The sequence below is a fragment of the Limanda limanda genome, chromosome 20 (assembly GCF_963576545.1).
Source record: "Limanda limanda chromosome 20, fLimLim1.1, whole genome shotgun sequence".
NCBI lineage: Eukaryota > Metazoa > Chordata > Actinopteri > Pleuronectiformes > Pleuronectidae > Limanda > Limanda limanda.
This window is the reverse complement of record NC_083655.1, coordinates 12,203,649-12,229,695: the sequence shown is the minus strand read 5'-3', so window position 1 is coordinate 12,229,695 and position 26,047 is coordinate 12,203,649. Positions and strand designations below refer to the sequence as shown.

The window sequence follows — 26,047 nt, the reverse complement described above, 5'->3', positions numbered from 1 at the left end:
TTTAACATTAAAGGTGCTGCCTTTAACATTTCCTTTATTTTAATTTTAACTTAATTATATTTAGCACAACTATGACTAAATATATTTGATGTTACAGTTTTACTGGTCATGTTGGAGGCTGCAATTTGTGTTGGAGTTGAACTTCATCGCATGATGCTGACAGGGATTTAAGTTTGGTTTGTCCCTTTTCAAATCAATGAGGGAAGGTGAAATACTTCTTTGTATAATGCAACACAGCCTCCAATATGATCTTATACGGTTAAATTAAAATAATAAATACATGTAACAAGTATTGGTTAAATGTTATATTACGCTGCATCAGTTTCAGTCAGGGGTTCCTAATAAACTGAGAACGGTGTGAGGGTACCTCTGAGCGCTAAAGATTTCGTGCTAAAAACGGATGACAAGCAGAGCAATTACAGGGCGAGATTGAAAGGCTTCGCAGGTCTCAGTTGACAGACTCAGACTAATTACCTGAAGATTCAAATGCTACATTTACTGTGAACATACTGTAGCTTGAAAATGAGCTGAAAAGAAATATAACTGTGATGTGCCACAGTTTAACACCATACTGTATATGGAGGTTCAAGTGTTTTGAACAGTGAAATCGGAGCCATACCCTTGGGGGCACTCTCACAGGCAGAGGTGTCGCCTTCCAAAATAAGTACTGCTGTTCAGTCTTTTGATGAAAAATCCTCCTGATAACTTAGCACCTGAAGTACCTCGTGGAATAAGTAGCAAGAGCAAAACTTAAATTAGATAGCACAGAATGTCTGTTGCGGAAAACGTATTAATACGTGATCTGGCAGGCCTGAGTTCAGAGATCTGATATGATATATTAGACGTCACATCGTGTCTACATGCAGTATATACACGGATTGCGATAATTAATAAGAGCTGTTTTCGATGTATATTTTTATAGTCCGGTGGCGTGCCGTCAAGTCGAGCAAGACAAGCGGTGCCTGACCGGTAAAAGCTCTTATTTTACATCAGTTAGTACGATACTGTAGTGGAAACTATATCTCTCCTGACATCTCAGAATATAAAGGATATCATTTTAACTGTTTGTACTCATCTTGTAATTCAATGCAATTTTCACGTGTATGATATGTGGATCTTTGACGGGCGACTGGCTGCAGACTACAGCTTCTCAAGCTACCCTTGACTCAACCCTTACATTGTTCTTGATTTAAAGTTGCCGAATGGCCTGGCATTGCCAAACTGCTGCTACCATTGTAAAGAAAATCAATGTTTTATTCTGGTTCATATTTTTCTTGTTGGTGGAGTAAACAGCTGAACGGTATTTAGTGGAAGGGAAGTCGGCTATTAGACTCTGCTCGCCTGTAAAAAGTCACTCAAAGTCACAGAGTGCCAACAGTGTACATGAATTGAGTGGTTGATTCTGTGTGTGTGTGTGGTTGGAAATGTCCGTGTTAATGAACTGCGACAGTCCAGTCAGTCATCCGTACCATCTGCTGGTCCTGGCACATAACCCATCTGGTCAACCATAGGCAAATTAATCACCTAGTTGGCTTCTGGGCCCTTCACAACTGTATCTGACATCATGTCAGCCTGTACAGATCAGTAGGGTTGTTTGTGTATTTGTCTCTTAATTTGTTACACTCGTTCCTGGGGGCAACAGCTGCTTTCAGTGATAAAAAGAAAACAATTTTGTCAGGTAAATTAATTTCTGTATCAATTTGGTATATACAATATTAAAAAAACACCATCATCATTAAAGCTCAAACTCTTAATTTAGTGCAAAAACTAAACTTTAAGTAAGAGTTCAAGGTGAGGGAAATGATCTCATCAGAGTCTAGAGCAGAGTACAAACCTTCTGGAAGCAGAATGGTGTGTGTGTGTTTGAGTCTAGAAGTGAGAGAGGGAGTCCTCACACTCAGGTGCTGTACCACTTAGTCAAAACTGCAGGCTAAGTTATTTTAGATAACTTAACAATGCCATTTTCTCATCTTCTTCTTCTTTAAAGTCCTCCTCCCGTACTGCTCACACTTTCTCCACTCAGGATCCTTCTGAAGGGCTGAGATGCTTTGTGAGTAACTTATATCTTTACTGGGAATCTAGTCTTCTGAACTGTGAGGCAGGAATTAATTTAGAGAATTTTCATAGAATTTCATTACTTGGTGCAGCTCTTTCCACGAGGATGAGTTTACTATGGCTCCAGATGTTTGGAAAATCCTTGAAACCATAAAAGATATAGTATAAGCTTTGAAAGAATAACATTAACACCATTCAAACATTCCAGGGGCTGAGCATCAGAGGCCGCGGACATACTGAAAATACTACTGAGATTGTTCTGAGTGTATTCCTGCAGTATTTCTGCTTTGGTCTCACCTTGATAACTAAATAGACAGGAGGAATGAAGGCTTCTCAATAAGAGTACATACCTAAAGAAATTGCTTGAATGCACACAGTAGGTTAGGTCCCTCCTTTGTGTGTCTGTCAGCTGGTCATTTCCAACGGAATAACCATCAAGGTACCATGGTTACGGGTCCAATATTTGCTATGTCTCCGTCAGGAAAGACATTTGTGTGCCGACGTGTTTTTGGTTTGATAAACACTTCAATACGGTAGAGATAAATGAGCCGCAGAGCCCAGCCAACCATGTTGCATCTGTGGATCTGGCACTAGGGCAATCAGAGGTTCATGATTTGGCTTTGAGAACAGTGTTCTCTCACCAACACTCAGTTCTCACTTCTTTCAGCTCCCCGTTTTTTTGTTTTTGTGTGTGTGTCCTTTGACTCTCACACCATGGATTCCTTTACAACCCTTCCTCTCTAACCCTTCCACCTCCATCCTTTCCTCCCGGTATCTCTCCCTCCTCCTGAAGTGTGACTCACCTCCCAGCTGCCTTTCTATATCATTGTTCCTGTGTCTTCAACCTTATTTTCGCTCTATTGCCTGGAGCTCTTGTGGTCTTATTTAGTCCATGAAAATAGCGATCACACCACATATAAGATACATATTTGTGTTATCTATGGATTTGTGATTTTATTGCCGTGTGCATCATCTTAGCCTGAAACAGGATATTATTTTCCGTGTGTGTGTGCAAGATAACATGAGAAAAATGGGTTAGGGTTTTTACCACTGGATGACATTACAACCTACAGGTACCTCCCAGTCCAAGGTCAACAAAAAAATGCTCTAAAAGCCATTTCTCATGATATCTCTACTAATAATAGAGGAACAAGCTAAAGCTTATATTGATCATATCATGAAATAAGTGACATCATGATGTAATAAAGAAGAAACTGAAAATTGCATCATGTAATGTACAAAAATGCTTTTTTCAAGGTATCTCTTCATCCTATAAAACTAAAGACCAATCCTAATGCTTGTTATGTATAGACTGAATTACACTATGAAATGGCTTTATTAGAATATAAACTGACTGAGTGGGGTACGTACAGCACACGTAGAGTATGCATCACCCCTCCGATGATCTTTTCAGCCCAGGTGGTAGAGAGGGTTGTCCACTGACCAGGAGGTCGTGGTTCGATCGAAGTGTCCTTGGAAAAGATACAGACAGTCTTTGAATGGTGTGAAATAGAAAAAAGCTCTGTGTGTAGAAGCGCTGTAGGAATTTGTGTGTGAAGGCCTGACAGCAGCTTGTGATGTAACGATAACATTAGTCAATAAGACTGAAAAAGGGCTATATACAATAAATACAGTCCATTTACCATATTACTTATTGTACTGTGTATCTTTACAAAAGTATTGTTATTGGTCGGGTCTGCAAACCAGCAACTTTAAGGTTCTGCACATGCTGCAATCATGAGAACAACTTCTTTGTAATCAGTCAGTAATTGTACCTCTTAGTGACTTCACATTAAAAGCATCAGTAGGTGGTCGTGTGTGTGTGTGTGTGTTTGTGCATGTGCGCGCTCGCGCTTGGCTGCTATCTGCCCTTGGTGACAGGATGTGAGGCAAGGAGCAGAGGTGGAGGAGCTCAGTCCTGTCATAGGGGAACTCTTATCGCACTGAACCAGAGGACGCACACAAACAAACACAGATGCACAGCCACCAACACACATACAGTATGATACTTGTGCACGTATTTGCACAATTTACACACATAAATGTCTGTAAGCTCTCACGCCTGAAAGGAAGCTCACTGGTGCAGAAATAAGTCAATGAGCAGATTATTTGCATGACAGATAATTAACCAGCAGCAATTTTGATCGTGGATAAACATTTGTAACTCATCTACCTACTAATTTCACAAATGGCTGACTGTATGAGGAACATATCTCAAAAAGTGACAATATATTGTAGAACTGTTTGAGGAGGACTCACTAATGTCAAGGAACAATTCTAAAGTAGCTCCGGAGCATTAACACAGGACAAGGAACCAGGCCTGATTACAACGGTGCTTCACTATTCTATTCACAGGTGACACGTCGTCTGGATGCAGCTTCCTGTTTGAGGTGGAACAAAATATGCAGTTTGAAGTCGTCGGCGTCGTCTCGGCTTCAGAGAAATTTATTTTATGTTACTTTTATGTTTTACAACATGTTATATATATTTTTTTAATCATTGAAATATTCATCGATGGTTCCGTTGATCATTAGTCGCAGCCCGAACACCACTGCTCCCCTCTTCCTGTGTTGCCGGGTTATGGCGGAGGGTCTGAGACCGGTCCTCTGAGGCATCAAAGGGATCTCACACAGCTGATACCACATTAGTCTTCACTTTCCTCCTCCATCTCCTGCCCTCAGCATGCCCCCCCAGCTCCTCCTCCCCTGCTGCCATCTGCCATCTGCACTACTTCACTCTCCTCTTCTCCACCACTTCTTCAATATTCTATCCTCTCACCCCACGCCTGGCCTCTTCTTCCTCGTCTTCTTCTTCTTGTCCTCTCTCCTCAGCAGTCCCCCCCCCACCTGCCTCCTCTCCCACCCCCTGCTCTTCATCTTCCTTGAGTGATAGGACCGACACACAGATATGGCGAGGTTGAGAGAAGACGGCGGAGAAGTCGCTTCATCAACCCCAGTCTGATAATTCATCAGCAGCTGTTTAGCGTGCCGCTCCTTTGTCTTCATTAGCAGTGGCTGGTTTCGCTTCATTCAAAAGGCATTAGAAAAGGTTGTAATCTGAACCGTTTGCCACGTGTACCCTTGTCTTCTTCCCAGGTATTCATTTAGAAGGAAAGAAAATTGTCTCTCTCTCTCTCTCTCTCTCTCTCTCTCTCTGTTGTTTTGATATCATCTACTTTCTATTGAATATGATTGAAGTTTTAGGAAATTACAGGCTACATTAAAACCTACACTGAGACTTTAAATAAGCCTCATTAACCAGTGAATGTGAGATAGCAATGTTTTACCCGGTGAAGATTTATAGCCCTTTGTAATGAAATGAAAATGGATGTAAATCCTTTTGAATTCGGCGATGAATTTATTCTGCAGCTTATCAGATCTGAATGGCGGAGTGTGCGACGGAGAGATGTTGTGTTAAAGATATAACCGTCTTTGTTTTCCAACAGATAACTACTGGAACGCCGCATCGTTCACCACGCCCTCGTCCTACCTGCACTTCGCCACCTTCCAGGGGGAGACCAGTGCCGACATCTCCTTCTACTTCAAGACCAGCGCACCTTATGGCGTCTTCCTGGAGAACTTGGGCAACGCCGACTTCATCCGCTTGGAGCTCAAATGTAAGAGGCATGCGAGCGATGCTGTGTGCACATGAGTCATCTCTCTCCCTGTTGGTCTCTGTTATTCTCTCCCTCACTGTTCAGTGTGAGGTTCGATCCAGCAGCAGTTAGTCTGACAGTGCTGGGCGCGCTCACTCACCACACAAACACACACACTCAGCATCACACAGGCACACTGGCAGATGCAGACACACACATCAGCAAAAAGCCATTTGCCTTCCTGATTATGGCACGACTGCAAGAGAGAGCAATCATTTATTTAAGGTGATTGGTGTGTGCAATAATTATGTCCATTATGAACCTCTGTTTAACCAAATCACCCATTTTCAGGGTTGACAAAACACAAGTGCTCTGTCACACGCACAGACACACACACACACACACACTCTTTTACCCTCTCGTTTTGTCTTCTTACAAAGATAACTTTAAAACAAATGGATTGATGGTGAAATGGGTTCATTATTTCATACAATTTACTTTTGTTTTATCATGTACACGAACACACATTATGTGTTGTATTTTAGTGGTGAAATAGAAACAAATCACCATCAACATCAACAACGTCTGGATGGATTTATTTATTTTTCACCACCACTAAGTTTGCAAATAATACAAAATTTAACGTTCACAGATGTTCTAGATCAAGCACTCTGCTGAGAAACTATCCAGCTGTGGATGAAAGAATGAGAGCCGTTTCAAAACAGCAGGGTAAAGGTCATTTCTTTAAAAAAGTTGATCAAATCTCCAAACTAGCTAAAATTGCTGCTTGTTTCGTGGCAGCTCAGGAGATTGTATCACACGGTGGAAACCTGCTCACGGACATTGATTATATGAAAGACTAATTCATTAAAACATCAGAGCAGCTATTGTCAGACCTCAAATAAAAACTGAACTAGATCAGAACATTTTAGACAAGCCCCTCTCAGATGTGCTGGTATGTCAACTCTGAAGGGAATAGCCTCCTGCAAAATGCGGCTTCAGGCTGATCTTTTCTTTCTGGCCAAAAATTGCTTATTGGATTGTAAAGGTCTCCAACCCCTGCTCTGGATCAGTGTATCAGAGAGGACACACCACTGCATGGCAGGGTTTGATTGTCCTAACACCCGGTGAACTCATAATTACAGAGCGGTGTTGGAGATCGAACAATCAGACACTGGCTGCAGGGAACCAGTCCGGAGACCAGAGTTTTAATTTCTGACTTTTACTGAGTTACCTGCTGTTTTAATGTGAATAAGCAACAGGATGTGGCAGCTGTGTCTTTGGTTTCAGGGTTTCAGGCTGTAAAAGCAACGATCCAGCTGTTTTAACTGGCAACCCTGGAATATAGACTTTTTATATATATAGTTTTCATCATACAATGTTATACATGAAGGCCTTTAAATACATGTGAGAATGAAATGGAAGAAGTATAAACAGAGAGGGGGATTGCATTCCAGCAGCTGAAATTAGCATCCCACTGACTGAGCTGCTTTGATCAAGAACGTTCAAAATCTCAGGCTTCTATTTAATTGCCGAGCTGCATTGTGAAAGGGCTTCCTGGCGCGCTGTAGCTGCCAATAGTTGACTAATTGCATTTCTCTGGGTTTCAGAGGGATCTAAACATTAAAGGGCCTGACCCAACGTTTTGCACCCAATAAAAAAAAAAACAACCACTGAGCAGACACAAAGTTGACAGAGGAATTCTGTGGTCAAAGTGCTTTTCAAAGCCATCATACCGAATGGCATTATGTCAGCTGGTGTGAGGCCTAAAAGCTCCACAAGTTTTTTTTAATTTATTTGTACTTTCTTGACGATTCTCTTGAAGCTAAAACTCGGTTTTGCACAGTCAGAGACAAACATATGCGCACACGCGCGTATTCTTGCAGGAAAAAAAAAAAAACAATTTGATGACACTTTGCTGTAAAGGCAAGTACAGTGAGAGTTTTGCCAAAGGCTTGTACTTTGCACACGGGCACAAAAAAACCCAGGTAAAGATGCAGTAAGTGCCTAGTCTGTCTTGGCTGCACAGCGGGTCAGAGGAGATGCGTGTGTGTGTTTTTGTTTCTGTTTGTGTGTGTTTGTGTGTGTGTGTCTCCCGAGGCGTTCAAAACGGCCCCACATCGATTTCCTCTCTCTTCCCCCTTGCTATCATCTTGCATTTTGCCCCACAGTGCACATTTAGACACACAATCGCATAACGACTTGCACGCACTCGCTCACATACACACTACTTGCACTAGGGCAAAAAACTGTATCTGCTACAATCCAGTCAGGGCATGAAATGACTAGCATTAAGCCAGAATAGCATAGCTGTCCCACTGCTGGAGCTCTAAGCACATAAACACACACACACACACACAGACACACACACACGCGACTTTGTACAAGACACACACTACTGTGACCTCAGCAGCCTCAAAGTTATCAGGTGGCTGTTGCTCCTCTTTGAATCTTAATGGGAAGAAGTAGGCATAGACACATTTGAGAGGCGGCATGAAAGCGCATTGAGAAGCATGTGAAGTGGACTGGTAATAGGATTGAGGACAGATAAAGGTCCCTAAATGCACAAGCGCTTGACTTCTGTGGCTCAGTGGAAAGTATGTATGCGCCATGCTTTGAGTCCTTAAGAGGCTGCGGTTGATAGCCTCGCCCAAAGGTTATAAACAGTTTCAGTGGGGTTTCCTGCTGAGAAGTGTACCTTCCCGTGGGAGACCACAGCTTTTAAAACGGTATCATCGCTCTTTTTTTATGTGAAGACCAGACTCACACTAAGTTTAAATCTGAAGTTTAGCAGCAGTTCGTGCACCTCGGGCTTTTTACTCAAATCAATTCAGTTGAAAATACCCTCCAGCCCAGTGATGGAGGAAGTGCTCAAATATTTGACTGAAGTAGAAGTACAAATGAATGAAGAATGTACCACTTCCAGAAAATACCACATTAAGTTTACTTCTTGAGTAAAACTGCTTTTAAATTGACTTAGATTATTGAAAGTAACTTGCAGGAGTCAGTGTCACTCTGATTTGACCAGGGGACTAATTCCTCTTTAGTTACTGATTATTATTTTTATTTCTTTTAAAGATAATTTGGGGCATTTTTACAGAAGAAGCGTGGAATGGAGAGAGAGTGAGGAAGACATGCAGAAAGGGGGCAGCTGCTGGAGACATTTATATATAGGGCACCTGCTTGTGCACCTGCAGACCAGGCACCCAATATACTCCATATACTCTTTGCAATGCACTGTATTACATATTCCTCTTTATTTTTGTATCATTTAAAAAGTAATCAATAGGGCCGCCGGCAAGATATTTGCTGATATGCAGTAAATGTGAATCACCCAAAGATACTTTTTCTCATGTAAAGTACAGAGAAATCCCGCCAGTCGACCAGCTGGGTTTAGAGGAGGGGGTGTAGGATGCACACACATCTGTTTATTGGGAGGAAAGCAACTGGCCACCATTCTTTGGTTTCAAGATTCTTTTTTTTTTAAATGGTCTGAAGTTAGTCTTCATTTCACTCTTTCTGGTCCATTGACACACAACCTTTGCTGATTTTTTAGTCATTAAAAAGGGTCTGGCTTTTGATGCTAAAATCTCTGTTTAGCATCAGCAGCAACTTGGTTTCAGCTCTTGAATAAAGTTTCCCTCCTTCAAGAGTCCAAGCTCCAAACAGCCAAACTCTGACAAGGCAAATGAGATTTAAAAAGAAAAAGTGCCATTTATAAGCAGGTCAAAGACACTGAACCCAGCCTTGTGAATGAGTGACATGCACACATGTTTGTCTAATGTGTGCACATGTTTGTCTCACATTAGACAAACATGTGCACACTTATGCACATGAGCAGCGATCCTGTGATCTTTCACACTGACGTGCACAAGCTCCTTCATCGTGCATCTTGTGTGCCTGAGCTGTGCAGACGCATAATTCGGAACGTTCCTCTTTTTCTGCCTCCATGTTAAAAGTTTAGTAGAAAAACAAATTGCAAAAGATAAAGCAAAGTTTCACTGGGTTTTCTCCAGGCCAAACACACACACACACACACAAGATTGAACTCTCACACACACCTCTGCAGTTATGACAGCCAATCACAGCTATGCAAATACATGAGGTCTGCTCTGGTCTCTGAGGGCACTTTAGTTTTCATTCCTGCCTGTGGACAGAGTATTAAAGAAAAGTTGTAGGGCATCCCAAGTGATGCTGAAACAACTGCAACAAAAACCAAACACACACACACACACACCCTCTCTCTCTCTCTCAAAACGTTCACCGTTACTACAGCAACATTTCTATTTGGTGTTTTCTGATACATGTTTGGCTTTCTTTCAGCATTTAAAATAACAGATGGTGCTCCTACTTGCCCCGCAGACCTGCTCCGTGCATAAAGACATCATTAATTCAGTGTACTAAAGCCTGTCAGAGGGCTTACACTGTGTGTCTCTCTGTGCACGCATGAGTGTGCTCTGTGTTGTTTGCGCTGTTTGTTGTGGGTTGCCGGGTGCTCAAGCGCTTTTTCATATTCATCACGTAGGTTAATGCTCTCAGCGCATCCAGACAGGATTTTGCCGAGGTGATCTCTCGTGTCTTTCCATCTCATCTAAGAAACGGTGGTGTCTACAAGAAAGGGATCGAGGAAGAAAGTGAAGAAGGAGAGAACGATGGGTGGGAGGGAGGGAAAGGCGGCTTGAAAGAAGGATGAGCATGGTGAATGAAAGAAAAAGCAGTAAATGAAGCAGCAAATGAGGGAGAAGTAAAAGTTTGGAGGGAAGGAACACTTGAGGAAGGGAGGTCGACTCGAGGGACGGCGGGGGTGGATGAAAGGAGGGAAGAAACGGAAGAGTGAGCAAACAGAGGAACAAAGTATGCAAAATGAAAGTAAAATGAAGGGATAAACAAACAGGGAGGGAGGTGAGAGAGAAACAGAGGAACTGTGTGTGCTGCAGAAGGGCTTAAAAAAAAGAGGGCAAGGAACAGAAGAATAGGTGAAGAAGAAAGATTATTAGATGAAAACGATGCCGGGGAAGAAAAAAAAAGAGGCGAGGCATATTGATTGGGCAAAGAAAAGAGGAAAGTGAATTTCCCCATTGACGACTATATACATTTATCCACTCTCGCATTTGAGCCTAATGAAACCATAATGAAGCGTTGAAGTGGTTATTCATCAACCCAGTGTCTGCAGCGCACTGGTGCCAATAAGCAACATATGGCACCACCCTGAATGTGTTGCTTTTATACGGTGACCTCACAGTAGTAACACACATTCACAAATGAGCCTTTTAATGTGATGAGGTTTTAATGTGACAGTGACCGAATATCTTATCCAGTCATTGAATATGAATTCAGAGATACTGATGTGTTGCTCTTATAGGAATGGTAAATGCAACAATTGTCTTGTAATAACAATAGATATAAGTGAGTCCTCCTCAAACAGTTCAACATACTTTTTTACTATTTGTGTGCTGGACTTTGTGCGCAGAGCTTTTCATAAACATCCTATGGTGCAGAGTAAAGTTAGAAAACGTTGTGTTGATCCTACCTGGTTTTACTGCAATGAAGACTTGATGGTTTTCATGAAGTGAAACTGAATTTGCTTTATTACTGTTCATATGTGTGGTTTGTATATAAGTTTGAATTATTTACTTAACTGCAGTTCTTTTTTTTTCATACATTGCCTGTCAGAGCAACACAATCTTCAGACCTTAATTCATAAAATGAAGGACCTGCCTGTTATTTCTCGTGTATTCATAACATAGTTTATGTGGCTGATATAGTCTCAAAATAGTATTTAAAAATTCTGGTCTTGTGAAGATAATTTATCTCAGTGTATCCAGATGATATACAGCCTGACACAGACGCACACACACACTTTATCTACACTTTATCCTTTTCTGTCATATTATCCACACACACTCACTTTATAGTTTGATCACTGCTCCCTACAGAGAGGCTTCAGACAGTGACCTCACCACTGCACTTGCAAAAACATCTGGAATGAACAGGTGGTGCACGCACACACACACACACACACACACTCACACACACTCACACACAGTATTTTAGAAATTAACATTTGACATGTCATAGTTATTAAAGGTGTGACAGTGCCCCCTTCTGGTTTGTTGAAACATCAGGCTACTGAACTGCGGAGCGGCAATAAACTATATGGCTCTATGATAGGCCAGTTTCAACATCCTCATAACACTTCTCAAACACGCACACACACACACACACCAACACACACACACACACTATCTCTCTATCTCTCTCTCTCTCAATCCACTCATTTTAAGATAATGAAGATTAATCATGCAGGAAATTAATCATGCACTCTTTCATCTCCTGCCTATTTCCTTTTCTTTCCTGTTCATTTACATGCCCTCATTTATTGTCAGCTCCTTTCAGTTTTTTTCCCTCTTTGGCTCTTTTTGTCAGTCAAACCTCTCAAAGTTCAAAAACTGCACAAAACAAAGAACAAACACACGGAAAGTGCCGCGATACAACTTCACGTCATGCGAAGCCAACAGTTCCTGGCACGCATCGACTGCCCCTGGGATTAGTCCCGTCCAAAGCTGTGAGCAGTCGTGTATTGCAAAGCTGAAATCTATACAGGCCAAATGAATGGCATTGAAGCAAATGAGCCATTAGATTAGAAATTGAACACATATTTACCTGCAGAGTGGACTACTACGGAACAGGGAGTTTTTATTCGTGGAGCGTTGTTTGTTTTGTGTGCACGTGGTTTTGCAAATGACTCCGGCGACTAACATTTCTCCTCTGCAGCTCCAATGGTGGTCTCCTTCTCGTTCGATGTTGGAAACGGACCCGTGGAGCTGACGGTGCACTCGGCCACGCCGCTCAACGACGACCAGTGGCATCGCGTGATGGCCGAGCGGAACGTGCAGGAGGCGGTCCTTCAGGTGGATCAGACCTATCGGGCGTCCAGGCTTGCTCCCGCTCAGGGGCACACGAGGCTGGAGCTCTTCAGCCAGCTCTACGTGGGTAAGGCACATACGCACATCTGATTAAAACTTCTCTTTAGGAAGGTGGGACACTCTCAGAGACAACCACGCCAGAATTCTGATGGGTGGCAAGCAAACGCCTAAGTAGACATCGTTCATAGTGATCGTAATAGGATTGAACTTTTAATTTAAAAAGTTTCCGTGCTATCTGTATTTTCAGCAATGCCACTCTCTCTCTGATATAGTAATCTGCTGTGAGGACGTCTGATTGCTTCATAAGTTAAAGATGTTCCAGCCTTTACTGGAAATCAGCGTTCTTCCTTAAGAGGCTTCAGTCTTAGCTGTCTGCTGAGCCACCACAGCCGCTGCTAATTAAATTCATGTTAATCCAACACACACACACACACACAGATACAGCCATTGCACACATTTGGAAAATTACATCTGAAATTCTTCCGCGTAAGTGATCACAGTTTTATTAAAGTCAAAACTGAGGACACGTGAGGAAAACTAACTTAATTCACTAAAAGAGGTCATTACTTTGAGACTATAATACTTTAACTCAGCCTTTGTATTACTTTGGATTAAGAAAACTATTTAAGAACAAATAAGACATAAACCCCTTCGCCCTTCTCCCTCTCTCATATACACTTTCTGCTTCAGCTGTTGGCTGATCCAGCCCCTTATTATAGCACCATTTGGGCCTTCATTTTGCTAAAGAGTTCCGGTTTCTTTCTCGGCGGCTTCACCTCTGCATGATTCCTCCTCAGCTCATCACGGGTTCAAATGGCAGAAGACGTGGCCTGTTTTCTCCCTCACGCGCCTTCAGTCCTCTGTCTCGTTCCACCTTTTATGCTGAGCTGTCGATAAACCAAACTCTGGGGCCAGAATAGTTTGGGGGATTTTTGCAGATTGAATGAAAAGTGCTGAGGCGGATCACAAAGTTCCTACTGGCGAAAGAAGAAAAAATAAAAAGTTCGGCCCAAAGGAGATTGTTCCAAATTCCAATCAGGCATCCCGATGTGAACGCCTCAACCCCCCTGATCCCCGTTTATCGTGTTATTTCATCGTCTCGTCACTTTTGCTGATTCGACCGCTGCTGAAACATCCTCACCTTATCATGTCCCAATTTGCCTCTCTGCGTATTTGTTCTTTGATTTAGTGAAATGGAAAGGGGCGAGAGAGGTTTTGTCACCGTGCAACTAGCCCCCGCCGAGCCGGGGAACATAATGGCTTTCCCAGACAGCACCTCGGCCGCTTCTCATCATTCTAACCGTGTGTATTCTCGGCTTTTTCCTGCAGAAGGGGACGGCAGGGGGAAGGCTCGGGCTTTGTGCGCGGCAACACAGAAAGTGGTGGAGGTTGTAGAGATAGCGGAGTTGAAGCGGCGTGTGTGTGACAACAGCCGCGGCCGGGACAGCACGGGCTCATATCAGATTTCTAATCCCTGGTTAATCCTTATTTGAGCGTCGCTTTGGGAAGTTACAGTGTGGCACACAGGAAGTGACCCAGCCTCTGAAGGGAAGTGGTTTAGATGTGGCCTCTGACACCAGGGAAAAGATAGTGATATGGGTGTAGTTTGATGGAGAGATTTGGGGAGAGGGAGAGAGAGAGCCCCGCAGGCGTCAAGATTTCTGGGGCTTTATTTAGCTCACCTCGGCCTCATATCTTTCTCCGTATCATCTTCTTCTCTCTTCCTCGATCAATATGCTCCTCATCAAGCATTTGATTGCTTTAGTGTTTACTGCACAGTGGCTCATTTGCTCTAATGGCCTCGAGAGTAAATGTTACACCATCAGCCGGCTGTCATTTACTTCACACTGTTAACTTTTAGCTCTCCAATCCACTTCATACATGCACATAACTATAAATCGGAGCCACATCTTACTCATTTAAACGTCACCATCTGTTCGTATGATTCCCCCCCGCTTGATTAATGCTCACTATCACGGTTTTTTTATGGTTTTGCATGTTGTTTTTTCTCTCTCATGGTCGGGTTGTATTTTGTCTTGTTTTTTTTTTTCTTCTCGTTTCCTCGCCTCTGTGGTCATGGATCGACACCTCTCACCCTCACTGCATGCACGCGGCCCCTTGTCACAGGGAAACCGGCCACGCTCACCTGCCAAGACAGTAGGTAACATTTAATGAGTTCAATGAAATGTTTCTGTGACGTTGATAATTCAGATTTTTAACAGCGCACGCAGAAAACCACGTGAGGGGACGAGCCCTCACCCACGGAGGATTTGTTGCACCTAATTCAGTTCAGTTGCAGTTCCTCACTAATGGTGATTAAAGGTTTGCCAGAATTAATATCCTGCTCATGCTCTTGCTGAGTATCTCCAATTATTATTACACATTAACACAAAGGTGTGTAGATGCAGGTTTACTTCAATACACAAGTACAATTTCCATGCAAGAATCAGGAGCAATCCTATTACAGACCCTCAAGAGATATAATTATCAAAGGAAAGCTGTAAACCAACAGTGCCGAGCTGGCTAAATGGAATTTCTATGATAATATCTCCCCCCCGTTGGAAATGCCAGTGGGTCAGGAAGTCTTTGAAATGACATTTAGAGCACATGAATCAAAACACTCATCTGAAACGAATACAAATGCCATTCTGAAGTGTATCCTCACTAAACGTGAAGTGGGTAAACAAACAGTGTTTTTTGCAGTGATGAACCATAAAAAAATGAAAGAAATAGGACAAACCATGATTCTATTAACCCACTAATACAATGGTCATTTATCTTCATGTTTGGATCATAGACTGCAAATTAAGATGGACGACACGTCTCCACTTTCTCCAACCAGCCTCTGATGTCAATCAAGACCTTTCACCCTGTTTTAAAATCTAATAAAAACGTACAGTATGTAGCTTCGGCCACTAGATGTCTCTTGATTAAAACAATAACAAAAGAACTAGTTTGATGACGTCGTAAAGCAGCTTGGGATCATGGCAGTTTTATTCACGTTATGCAGCAAAACAGCAATAAATAGTCTTGATCCATAACTACTTGATTTCAGGAGTTCTAGCAGAGACAGACAAAGTCACAGGTAAAGTGGATATGACACAATTAAAAGACGACCAAAATAAGGCATATTGTTGATTTAAATTTTATATGTTGTAATTCTCTAGGTTTGAACATTTTTTGGAAACAATTTGAATTATGTAAGTTCACAAATCAACAGAATATATAACATAATATTGTAGACATTTAAAAAAATAATTGTTTCAAACTATATATTTAAAACTTAATTTACATCAGTGTGATATGAATTTCTTAAAATGACAGAGGTCAACTTTGGGAACAGTTTATTCAGCTTAATTTAAACAAAAATGAGTTGGTTCATATCAAGGCTACTAACATGGAGGAGGTTGGTTTTTCAGCCACCAGGGGGCGATCCAGTTGCTTGGCTTCACTGTCTGGAAGTGTTGGATCAGGCTTTGACTAAAGAGCAGTCCACGAGCATTCTATACATTCACCCATTTCCTCTGCATTTTTATTCATTATCTCATCATTACTCATGAATGACGAATCCACATAAACACATCCACACAGTGTGAAAGGTCAGATTGTATGACTTCGCTCTTAATTAGCAATTTGACTGTTGTAAATTGCATGTGTGTGCTTGTGTGTGCAGTGTGTATCCTAATGAATATAAATGTTTCCTCCTTAGCACATCATTAAAGAGTAAAATACCCTCGAGTCACCAGAGCCTCTAAATGTATGCGTTTGTGTGTTTCACTGTGTAATTTGGTTTTATCACTATGTGAGGGCATTTCTGCATCAAAGTCCGTATTTCTGTGTAGTCTTGTGTTTGAGGGCTAATGTTTGTAGTGTATGTGTTTATATCATAGAGACTGACTAATACTAATTACCAATATTCATACTGTATTAAAAAGTAATGCAAATCTGACATTTTTGGCAAGGATCAACAGAGTTCTTCACAAACATACAGTGTTATAAAAAGTAAGAAACTGTACAGAAAACTAAATGACTCAACACAACATGAAATAGATTCACTACAAATACTAATACTTACATGAATATAAGAAGGACAAACGTCTCAAATTAATAATCATGCTAATAATTACTTGACAGTATTTTAATTTGCGCCATTTTAATTAAAACCAAACTTAACAGAAAGATGAACACTTGGACGTACATCAGTTGAATAAGAGATATTTAGAATGACAGAAAGGTTTTCTTTTAATTTTTGGTTTGTCTCATAAATTAACACGGAGGAGGCAGGATTTATGACCTGTGCTTATCATAATGATTTGGCTTTTATCTATAGTGATAACCCTATATGTTGACTTCAGTCAATGTCAGTCAGGCTCCCTGTGTGTGTGTGTGTGTGTGTGTTTGTGTGTCTCTGTGTGTATGTTTGTTTGTGTGCGTGTGTGTGTGTGTGTGTGTGTGGGTCTGCCTGGGCCTCGGTGGGCCTCGGAGCCTGATGTCCATTTAATCAAAGACTGATTTAGACCTGGGTAAACAGGTGGTAGAAACCTCCAGCCAATCAGTAGTACAACACTGATTAATTAACAGGTCGACCGAAAGTCAAATCCTGTGTGGGACTGGAAAGTGGAGAAAGCTGGTGAAAGCGCTGCTGCATCGTGATAATGTGATTCGCGGAGAGAGTGTATGTATTTGTAATCTCTGTGCGTGTGTGTCTGTGTGTGTGTTTTTGTGAGATTGCTGCTGAGGGAGGAAACGGTACGAGTGAGAGTTTATGTTCAGGGCTCCATAACATATCTTCCTGAACAGATACTCCTCTGTAATTCCAAAGATGCAATAGAGAGGTTTAATAACTAAAATGTCCCTCAGCCCTTGTTGATGAGAGTGTGCACGTTTTGTGCGTGTGTACTCGCGTGTCTATCCAAGCCCTGTAGCCCTCCCCTGGGGGCGTGCTTGTGTACGTTGGAATCTATACCTGTGGGTGCATGTTTATGAGGGTGTTTATTTCTATAGTCATTTAGGTGCACATTCATCTACTTAACACCCCTACTCTGTCCAAATGAATGGGTAGTTAGACTGGAATGGCGCAAGGCCAGAATGACGATGGAAGCACTTTAGAGGAAGGGCTATTGACACCCCGAGGCGAAGCATTAATGCTCCTTCTGACTCATTCAAATCAGGTGCGCCGTGTGTGGTCCCTGTTAAATGTGTGTGTTTGTCTGTGGTTTACATGCGTCCGTGCCTCCATTCGCATGCGAGATGGTCGTTAAGACGCCGTGTTCATTAGGGCTGTTCTCATTAGACATTTTTGTAAATGAGTTGAAGGTTGTTTGAAGAGCGGCGTCACAGCCACAACGATTAACGTGACATCAGTGGCTTCCTCCAGGCGTCAGGATATTAACGCCTCCAAGAGATTAAAACCGAGCGTCTTCTCGGAACGACGCCTGTGACCCGTGATTTCCATTTTGCCCTCCCCTCAATCTCTTATTTTTCAATTTCCCTTAATGCTGCATGTCGTGGTTACACTAATGCCACCTCCTCTTCCTCACCCTCCCCCTCACTCCTCAGGTGCCGCGGGGGGACAGAGGGGTTTCCTGGGATGCATCCGAGCGCTGCGGATGAACGGCATCACGCTGGATCTGGAGGAGAGGGCCAAGGTCACGCCCGGGGTCAAGCCCGGCTGCCAGGGCCACTGCACCAGTTTTGGAATGTACTGCCGGAATGGAGGGAAGTGTGTGGAAAGATACAACGGCTACCTGTGCGACTGCACCGCCACCGCCTATGACGGCCCCTTCTGCACCAGAGGTAAGAGGCATTCTGGGTAAGATTGTGTCGACCTCTAATTGAGTGGGTTTGTGCGTTGGACAATAAATGCCACTGAAAGTGCGTCACTCTGTTCATCATCTTCACAACTTCATTTGCGAGACAAATAGATCTCCACCTGTTGTCGGCTTTTCTAATGTAAGATGTTGTTTTTTTTCTCCTGCCAGCAGTGCAGGAATAGAGTTCCCTTGGGTATTTTCCCTGAAGTTTATTTTCTTCTTTTCTTCCTGTCTTTAAAACTAACAAACCACCATCTCTCCGCTCAGAATTCTTTGGGTGACACATCGAGTCATAATCGCGCAGCAAACACCCTTCAAACAACTTTGTGAAAGTGCATTTTCTTCAGCTCCTAACGCCAGGGTCAAGTGTTACCGCTGGAGTCGTTATATTTCAATGAGCGTCATCGTCTGACAACCCACTGTGATTTTGGGGCTGCGGTCTGTGATTGTCCTCACTTCCCATTCAGTTTGGGGGCTGTTGGTGTTGAAAGTGTTTGGGCTTATGATAAAAGGCATCGATTGAGAGTGATATTGTGCTTACCCACCAATTCTCCGCCGGCTTTAGAGGGCCTAAGCTGAATGCTAATGCTGTGCAGATGCAGAGCTGAGACATCAAACTAAAAAAACATATGAGAATAAAATGCAAGTCACACAAAGAGCTGCAGGTTCTTGAAGTGCAGAGATGATGAATGTCTGACTCCTGCTCCTTCACGGTTCCACAGTGCTAAAGCATCATATTTGTTTCCTGTAGATTCATGAGATACACTGTTAAAGTTCTACTTACCAAAACAAGTTTTTGTTAAAGCGCTCAGGGGAGAAGAGCAGCGGTGCTGTCAGAGGCTCCCAATCCCCGACACGTGAATTAATTTGTTTCCTAAAGCCGAAAAGTGTTTTTCTCCCTGTGCTCTCTTGGCAGGGGGGGTGACGAGGTGACACAAAAGCTGAGTGCGTGTGTATGTGCGTGTGTGTCTGTGTGTGTGTATGTGTGTGTGTGTGTGTTATGTTAATGTAAGACATGAAAAGACCTCATCTGACTTCTGTCATAACCAATCAGGCATTTCAGGATTTAGAGAATAAAGATTACTGTGTGAGGTTTGTGTGTTTCTATGTGCATGTGTGTGTGTCAGGAAAAGAGAGAGCAACAAAGCGAGAGAGGACACCCTTGTGTTTGTTAGTTTTCCTGCGTAACATCCGACATTCCTCTTCTCTCTCTTTTCCCTTTTTTACTCATCTCTTCCAGATCTCATCTTGTTTGTTCCTCCTTCCTCTCCTTCCTCGTGTCCCTCACTCTTCTTTTTCTTTCCTTCCTCATGTCTAGCTCTTCTCCCTCTTATCTATATTTCACTCCTTCATCTTTTTGCCTCTCCCTGCTGCCTTTTTGGAAATATTCCATTATTTTGTCATTACCACTTGTCTCTTCTCCTCTTCTGATGCTTTCCTTCATCTCCCTCACACATTCCTCCCCTCTATTTCTCCTCATCCATCTCTGAATCTACTTTTCCTTCAAATTTTTCTACTCTCCTTTACTCTTTCCACTCTTTTCTCCCCCTTTTCCCTTATTTAAACCTTCCCTTCTATGCCCCTTTTACTCTTTTCCATATAAATTCTCTTTTTCCGCATCTTTTCCCACTTGCCTGTGTTCAGCTTTCTATCTATCCTTCTCTCCCTCTAATCTCCCCCCTCTCTCCCCCGTTCTCCCAGCGAGTGAAAAATGCATGAAACCAGCCATAATTGCATAGTGCATTTCCATTGTATCCATATTTACACACTGCTCAGGGGACCCTGCAGTATTATTATTATACACTCTCATTCTCTGGCTTTTCTGCCTTCAAGGGCTACACGGAGCCACTGTGCGTGTACACACACCGTACACGGACACACAAACCCACAACAACGCACACACACCTTCGACCTGTAGAGGTTTGCATGCCTGGCCACATTCCCTCCCCAAAACTTCTTCACACGCTGACATAAAACACACACAAACATAAAGAGCCTCTGCCCTGGAGCAGAGTTTTCTCATTCTCTCTCATGCTTCCAGACAAGTGTGTGTTGGGGGGGGCTCTGGGCAGCTGGTCGGAGTCTCTCTTTCTTTTTTATCAGCAGGACAGAGGAGTCTGAGTCGAGTTACATGCAAGGCCCCACATAATCTACAGTTTGCAGGAAGATACATTTTAAAACGTTTGGCTTTTGAAGTTGAGAGGATGTGAGATCAAGGCCTGTTTCACAAGTTCTTCAAGTTCAAACTTATTCCAGTTCTAAATTACAGTGTTTTCTACAGATTCAGGAGCTGCTAAATTAAAACGGGGTCCTAATCCAGGTTTTACAAATGGATTCACTTTTAATTGCATTTCACCTCGTAACAAGATATTTGTTTTCTATGCAATCATGTTTACTTTTGTTTTGAAATTTTTCTACTCTTCCATCCCACATTTCTTCCTGCGTAAACTCTCCCATAGCCTACGTCTGATTTCTTAACAAATACAAAGCAGCCAAGTGCCACAAAAAATGACACAGGCCAGCTTCAGTGACAATCACTCAAATTATGTTGAACACTTCAAGGTTGCATAAACAACTTTGTCTCCCTCTTTGTGCACACTTATAGGTTCAAAGAATATAAAATAAATGAGTTTTACAAGGTCTATTTATACGTGCATGGATTTTTATTCCGGCTTGCTTTTGTGACTTTTATGTATGACTGTAAATCACTGAAAATATGAATAATTCACAGCCTTAAAAAGTTATTTCAAATGTTTGAGTGTGTGAAAGCTTCACATCAGCACCACATGATAGCCTATAAATGAAATTATGTTACGATGAATAAAACATGCTCAGCGGAAATGAACAATAAAAACAATAGAAGTGCGAGGAGCTGTGCGGAAGGGGGCCAGTTTTATTTTGTGTATTTTGAAGCACTGTTTGTTTATTCATATGCCATTTTGTAGCCGATTTAAAAAATTTAATCAAGCGTCTGCTGGAATTTAAATCTGATTCTGTTAATACTCAGCAGCATGAATCCCCGGAGAGTCGAGCCACATCAGGAAACAAAGAATCCAGCGATTTGAGAGCTTGACAAGCTGTCCGCCTGGTTAACACAGAACAATAGATAACGTGCGCCTCTGCCGGGACTTCCTTACTCGATGCCACATCAGTGCACAGCAGAGCGTAGAACAAAATTGTGGTGCAGCTGAATGGATGCCAGGATTCGCCTCTACGCCCAATAGCAGTCAGAGAACTTTCCCATTTTCTAGTAATAAGCCTTCCATTAGATTTAAGTAATGTAGCTTGAAGTATTTATTGTACTGTGTCCGCTGGGAGTGGATGGGTGAAGTGAGGCTTTAAAATAAGATGCATAAATGTGTTCACTTAGTATTCTACACTTGTACGAGGTGTAGTTATACATTTTCCCTGCTGCCACAGAGGGAAGGGAAACACGTCAAGGCATATTCCATGGCATTTACCACACACACACACATACACACACACACACGCACACACACACACGCAACCCAAGGCTCTCCGCTGTCCATGTAATCATTCTATGTAATTTTACGCACATTGTGTCTTTTATCTGAATGCACACACACACACACACACACACACACACACACACACACACACACACACACACACACACACACACGAGCAACCCAAGGCTCTCCGCCGTCCATGTAATCTTTCTATGTAATTTCACGCACATTGTGTCTTTTATCTGAATGCACACACACACACACACACACACACACACACACACACACACACAGGAGTATAACAGAAGTATAGAAAAATAAGGTCGCCTCTTCTCAACACTTGATTACAAGAAGAATCAATAACCCTCCTGGAATGGCTGGAATATTCCATTAGCTTTGTTAACGTACTGGTTAACAATGTATTGTTTGGTTTCAGATCCTCGAGCGCTGCAGTTTTTTTCTTTCATTCACCATTTAAGGCATTTCAAGCGCAGCACTTTAACGCCCACTTTACTGCACCCCCTAAACACGGCCATTTTTCGGTCACTTGTTTGTGCTGTGGCATTTTGAAATGAAAAATGTATTTCTTTCTGTCTTTCTTTCTTGTGGAATTTTAAGGTTTCGAAACATTGATTTAAAATGGTAATGTGCTCTATTAATGTGTATTTTTGTTGTCTTTGTGACCTTTACTGTACTGTTAGGCCATATTTCTTTCTTTTTCTAACTTCTCGTGTTTTCTCATTCAGATGTCGGGGGTTTCTTTGACGCTGGAACACTGATCAAGTACAACTTCTTGCCCGAAGCGGTTGCGGGCGCCAGTCGGGACGCAAGGATCCTGACGCACCAGCTGACGCCACATGAGGTGAATCTGACAAAGGAGGAAATTGCTTTTAGCTTCAGCACATCCAGTGCTCCCGCCATTCTGATGTATGTCAGCTCCAAGACGCAGGACTCTCTGGCTGTGGTGTTGCGGCAAAACGGTAAGACACACACACGCACACAAACACACTCATACACATGCAGTCTGTGGTTGATCGCTAGTGAGCAGTCTGCTCGGAGTAATGCTTGTTAGTGCAGCAAAGTACATATTTAAAGGCTGTGCTTGCAGAACAGTTTGGACAGTTGTAGACTCTCCCACATTCCCTCTCAGCTCTCAGCCTCCCACTGTGCGGCTGACTGGCAGAAAAGTGCTTTGATAAAACAGCAGCAATCAAAATTTGACAGTGCCATCTAGCGTCTCAGCGATTGATGTGCACAATCACCAAACTAAAACGACAAAATACTCACACTGCTCAGGGCTGCTGCTGCTGGAAACTCTCGGCCCTCCTGCTCATGCAGCGCCCTGAGAAGGTAAATATATAATCCCCTGTCAAGCTGCGGGTAGTCTGAATCATTCAGGGCTTCCTCCACTGTCCGTCACCTCTTCCTGCTCCATCACTTCAAAAAGAAAACTTTATTTTGGGCTTCTTTAATAAACTGCTATAACCAAAATAAATATAGAAATATCTTATGTGTCACAAGGTAGTGATAGATATACGATCCTCATATGGGACTTGTGGTGTTTTTGCAGCCACAGCTTGAGAAATATCTATGAAGTGCATTTTTATTAATTCAGGTGTTTATTGATGAGGGCTCATACTTAAATCATTTGAGAGGAGTAGAGAGGGAGCTGTGTGCAGGGATGTGAGGTTTCCTGCGACCAGAGCCAACCATGTGTTGCATGTCTTCAGGTTCAATGCAGGTGCGGTACAACCTTGGCGGCCTGCAGGAGCCATTTACTATTGATGTGGACCAGCGCAACCTGGCCAATGGACAGCCTCATAGCATAAACATGTCCCGTGTCAACAGAAGCATCACCATCCAGGTATAGAACCCACACACACACACACACACACACACACACACACACACACACACACACACACATCAGAGCACTCTGCAACACATATTTCAATTTCAAAATTCTACTTACAACCACGGAGTGCAGGGGATTGCCATCCAGCTCCAGCTCCGATTGTGTGCAATAAGTCAGAGGGGAGTGCAATGTCCTGTTCTGTCTACTGCTGTGATGAAGCAGCTTGTCCTCTGCCCCTGTTAATCCACTTCCAGTAGACAGCCTAAGTATAGCAACAGAGAGAGAATGCATCGATCTGTGTGTGTGTGTTTGTGTGAGTGTGTGCGGTGCGTGCATGTATTAAAGTGTATGCGACACAGAGCGAGAGTGTGCATGCATAATTGTGTGTATGTGTTAGATTTCTGTGCAGCTTAACAGTCCAGTGCGGATCAATACGGCCAAACCTCAGTCAGTGGCTGTCAAGGATGGAGCGAGAATTCAGCTCAACTATTAAACACTTTGTTCTGGGATAAATGCCCAGGTTTGGCTGCAGGCTGTAATTTAAGTTGGACCATAAGTGGATGGTAGAGCCACCTGTACAACCCAGGTGTCGGATGCATCCAGGTTGGAATAGATCTGTTTTTGCACGTGCAGTTTGTGGTTTGTTGAGGATTGTATGTAACAGTTTGTATATGCTTGACCTCCTGCAGGAGTGGTAGTTTGAATGCCATGTTCATGTAGTGTGCATTATTACTGCACCTGTAACATAGATGTAACACGAGCCATATAGTGTATCCACAGAGTAAATCGCCTCCTCTGTGGAAAACTGCTGCTTCTTCATTTGTATAATTTGTTATTAACATTACAAATATAATAATAACATCACAGCTATTTGATTACAATCTGCGCTGGATTGTAACACTTACTCTGACATAACCTAATTTCCCTGCAGACATCAGTGAAGTTTTTTCTAATCTGCCGCATCAGCTGATTCATGATTTACATCCAACCATGGATCTAACAGCTACAATGATTTGAAGCCTCGATTTGGCCCAGGTCTGCATCACCTTTATTTTGAAAATTGCTGCAAAGAAAACCAAACAGTTTGACCCTGTTTTCACTGAAACAAATGATTCTAATAACTGATATTTTACATGATGTGAATGATTTTATGATTATATTACAGAATACACAATGTATTAAAGATGTGCATCTACATTTAACGTAATATGTAGTGTAAATGCTGTTTAATTATAATTAGGATTATGGTTAAACTGAGAAATATTAAGCATCCACATTTCTTTGTCACAAGGGTCAGTTATGTCATATTATAAATATATAATGCAATTTGATGATAATTTAAAGTTTAGATTTAAACTCTATCAACCAATCACTGTATTTCAACATCAGAGAAAATATAAACATGGATATGAATATTGTAAATACTGTTTGCTGGATGTTTAAATGCATTTCCATATGGACCCGGAGGAAATTAATAAAATATGCACCAATCAGCTAGAACATTAAAACTTTATTCAATGTGTTATTGATGTATTAGTTTAAATATTAAAGCCATGATAACGAGAAGCTCACTCAGGTCTTTAGTTTTCCCTGCACCATTATTCCCAACGACAGTATATGCAGTGTGATCAGTGGATATTTTATTAGTTGTGTACTTTGTCATTCTGGCAGCAGTGATGTCACCTTCTCTGGTGATAATTACAGCTCTATTACAGCCTCTAAACTGTTACTTTCCTTAAGGTGAAATAAAGTGTGAGTCAGAATGAATCACCAGGCCTGCAAATCAAATCATCATCACATCTCTTCTTCCACATAATATCTCTCTCTCTCTCTCTCTCTCTCTCTCTCTCTCTCTCTCTCTCTCTCTCTCTCTCTCTCTCTCTCTCTCTCTCTCTCTCTCTCTCTCTCGTTAAGTGCACACGGAGCGATGACCTCGTTCATTCACACTGGAATCTCATTACGCGCGCTCGCACACTACGGTGACAAATTTTGACAGCGAGAAAATTAAACTGAAACATCCAATGGAAATCGTCCTCATTCCCCGAGCAAATCACACCCTGCAGCCGCTGATCACACCGGTGGGAGCGCTTCGACATAACACATCCCTTCTTTACCGGCGCAGGAAGTGATCGGAGCAACTGTGAGATTCTTTGCTCATCAGTCAGGTGCAGGCACACACACACACACACAAACACACACATTTGATTGCAGCTTAGTTGTGCCTAGATTGACGATATTGATGTTCAGCCCCGTGTGCAGTGTGTGACTGAACTGTTAACTATCAAATGCATATCCTCACTTTTCCACTCCCCATGAGCCCCGGCTGCTCTCTC

The 26,047-nt window shown here is 42.4% G+C and overlaps 1 protein-coding gene across 1 annotated transcript in view; it reads left to right on the top strand.

The window, feature by feature from the left end:
* The window catches only part of cntnap2a (contactin associated protein 2a), a 326,430-nt gene that overhangs the window by 280,805 nt on the left and 19,578 nt on the right, over nt 1–26,047 (top strand). Inside the window, exons 18-23 of the mRNA XM_061094189.1 lie at nt 5,501–5,671; nt 12,425–12,643; nt 14,704–14,733; nt 18,136–18,372; nt 22,606–22,839; nt 23,590–23,723. Of these exons, the coding sequence (XP_060950172.1) occupies nt 5,501–5,671; nt 12,425–12,643; nt 14,704–14,733; nt 18,136–18,372; nt 22,606–22,839; nt 23,590–23,723 (1,025 nt within the window). The remainder of the gene's footprint in view (nt 1–5,500; nt 5,672–12,424; nt 12,644–14,703; nt 14,734–18,135; nt 18,373–22,605; nt 22,840–23,589; nt 23,724–26,047) is intronic.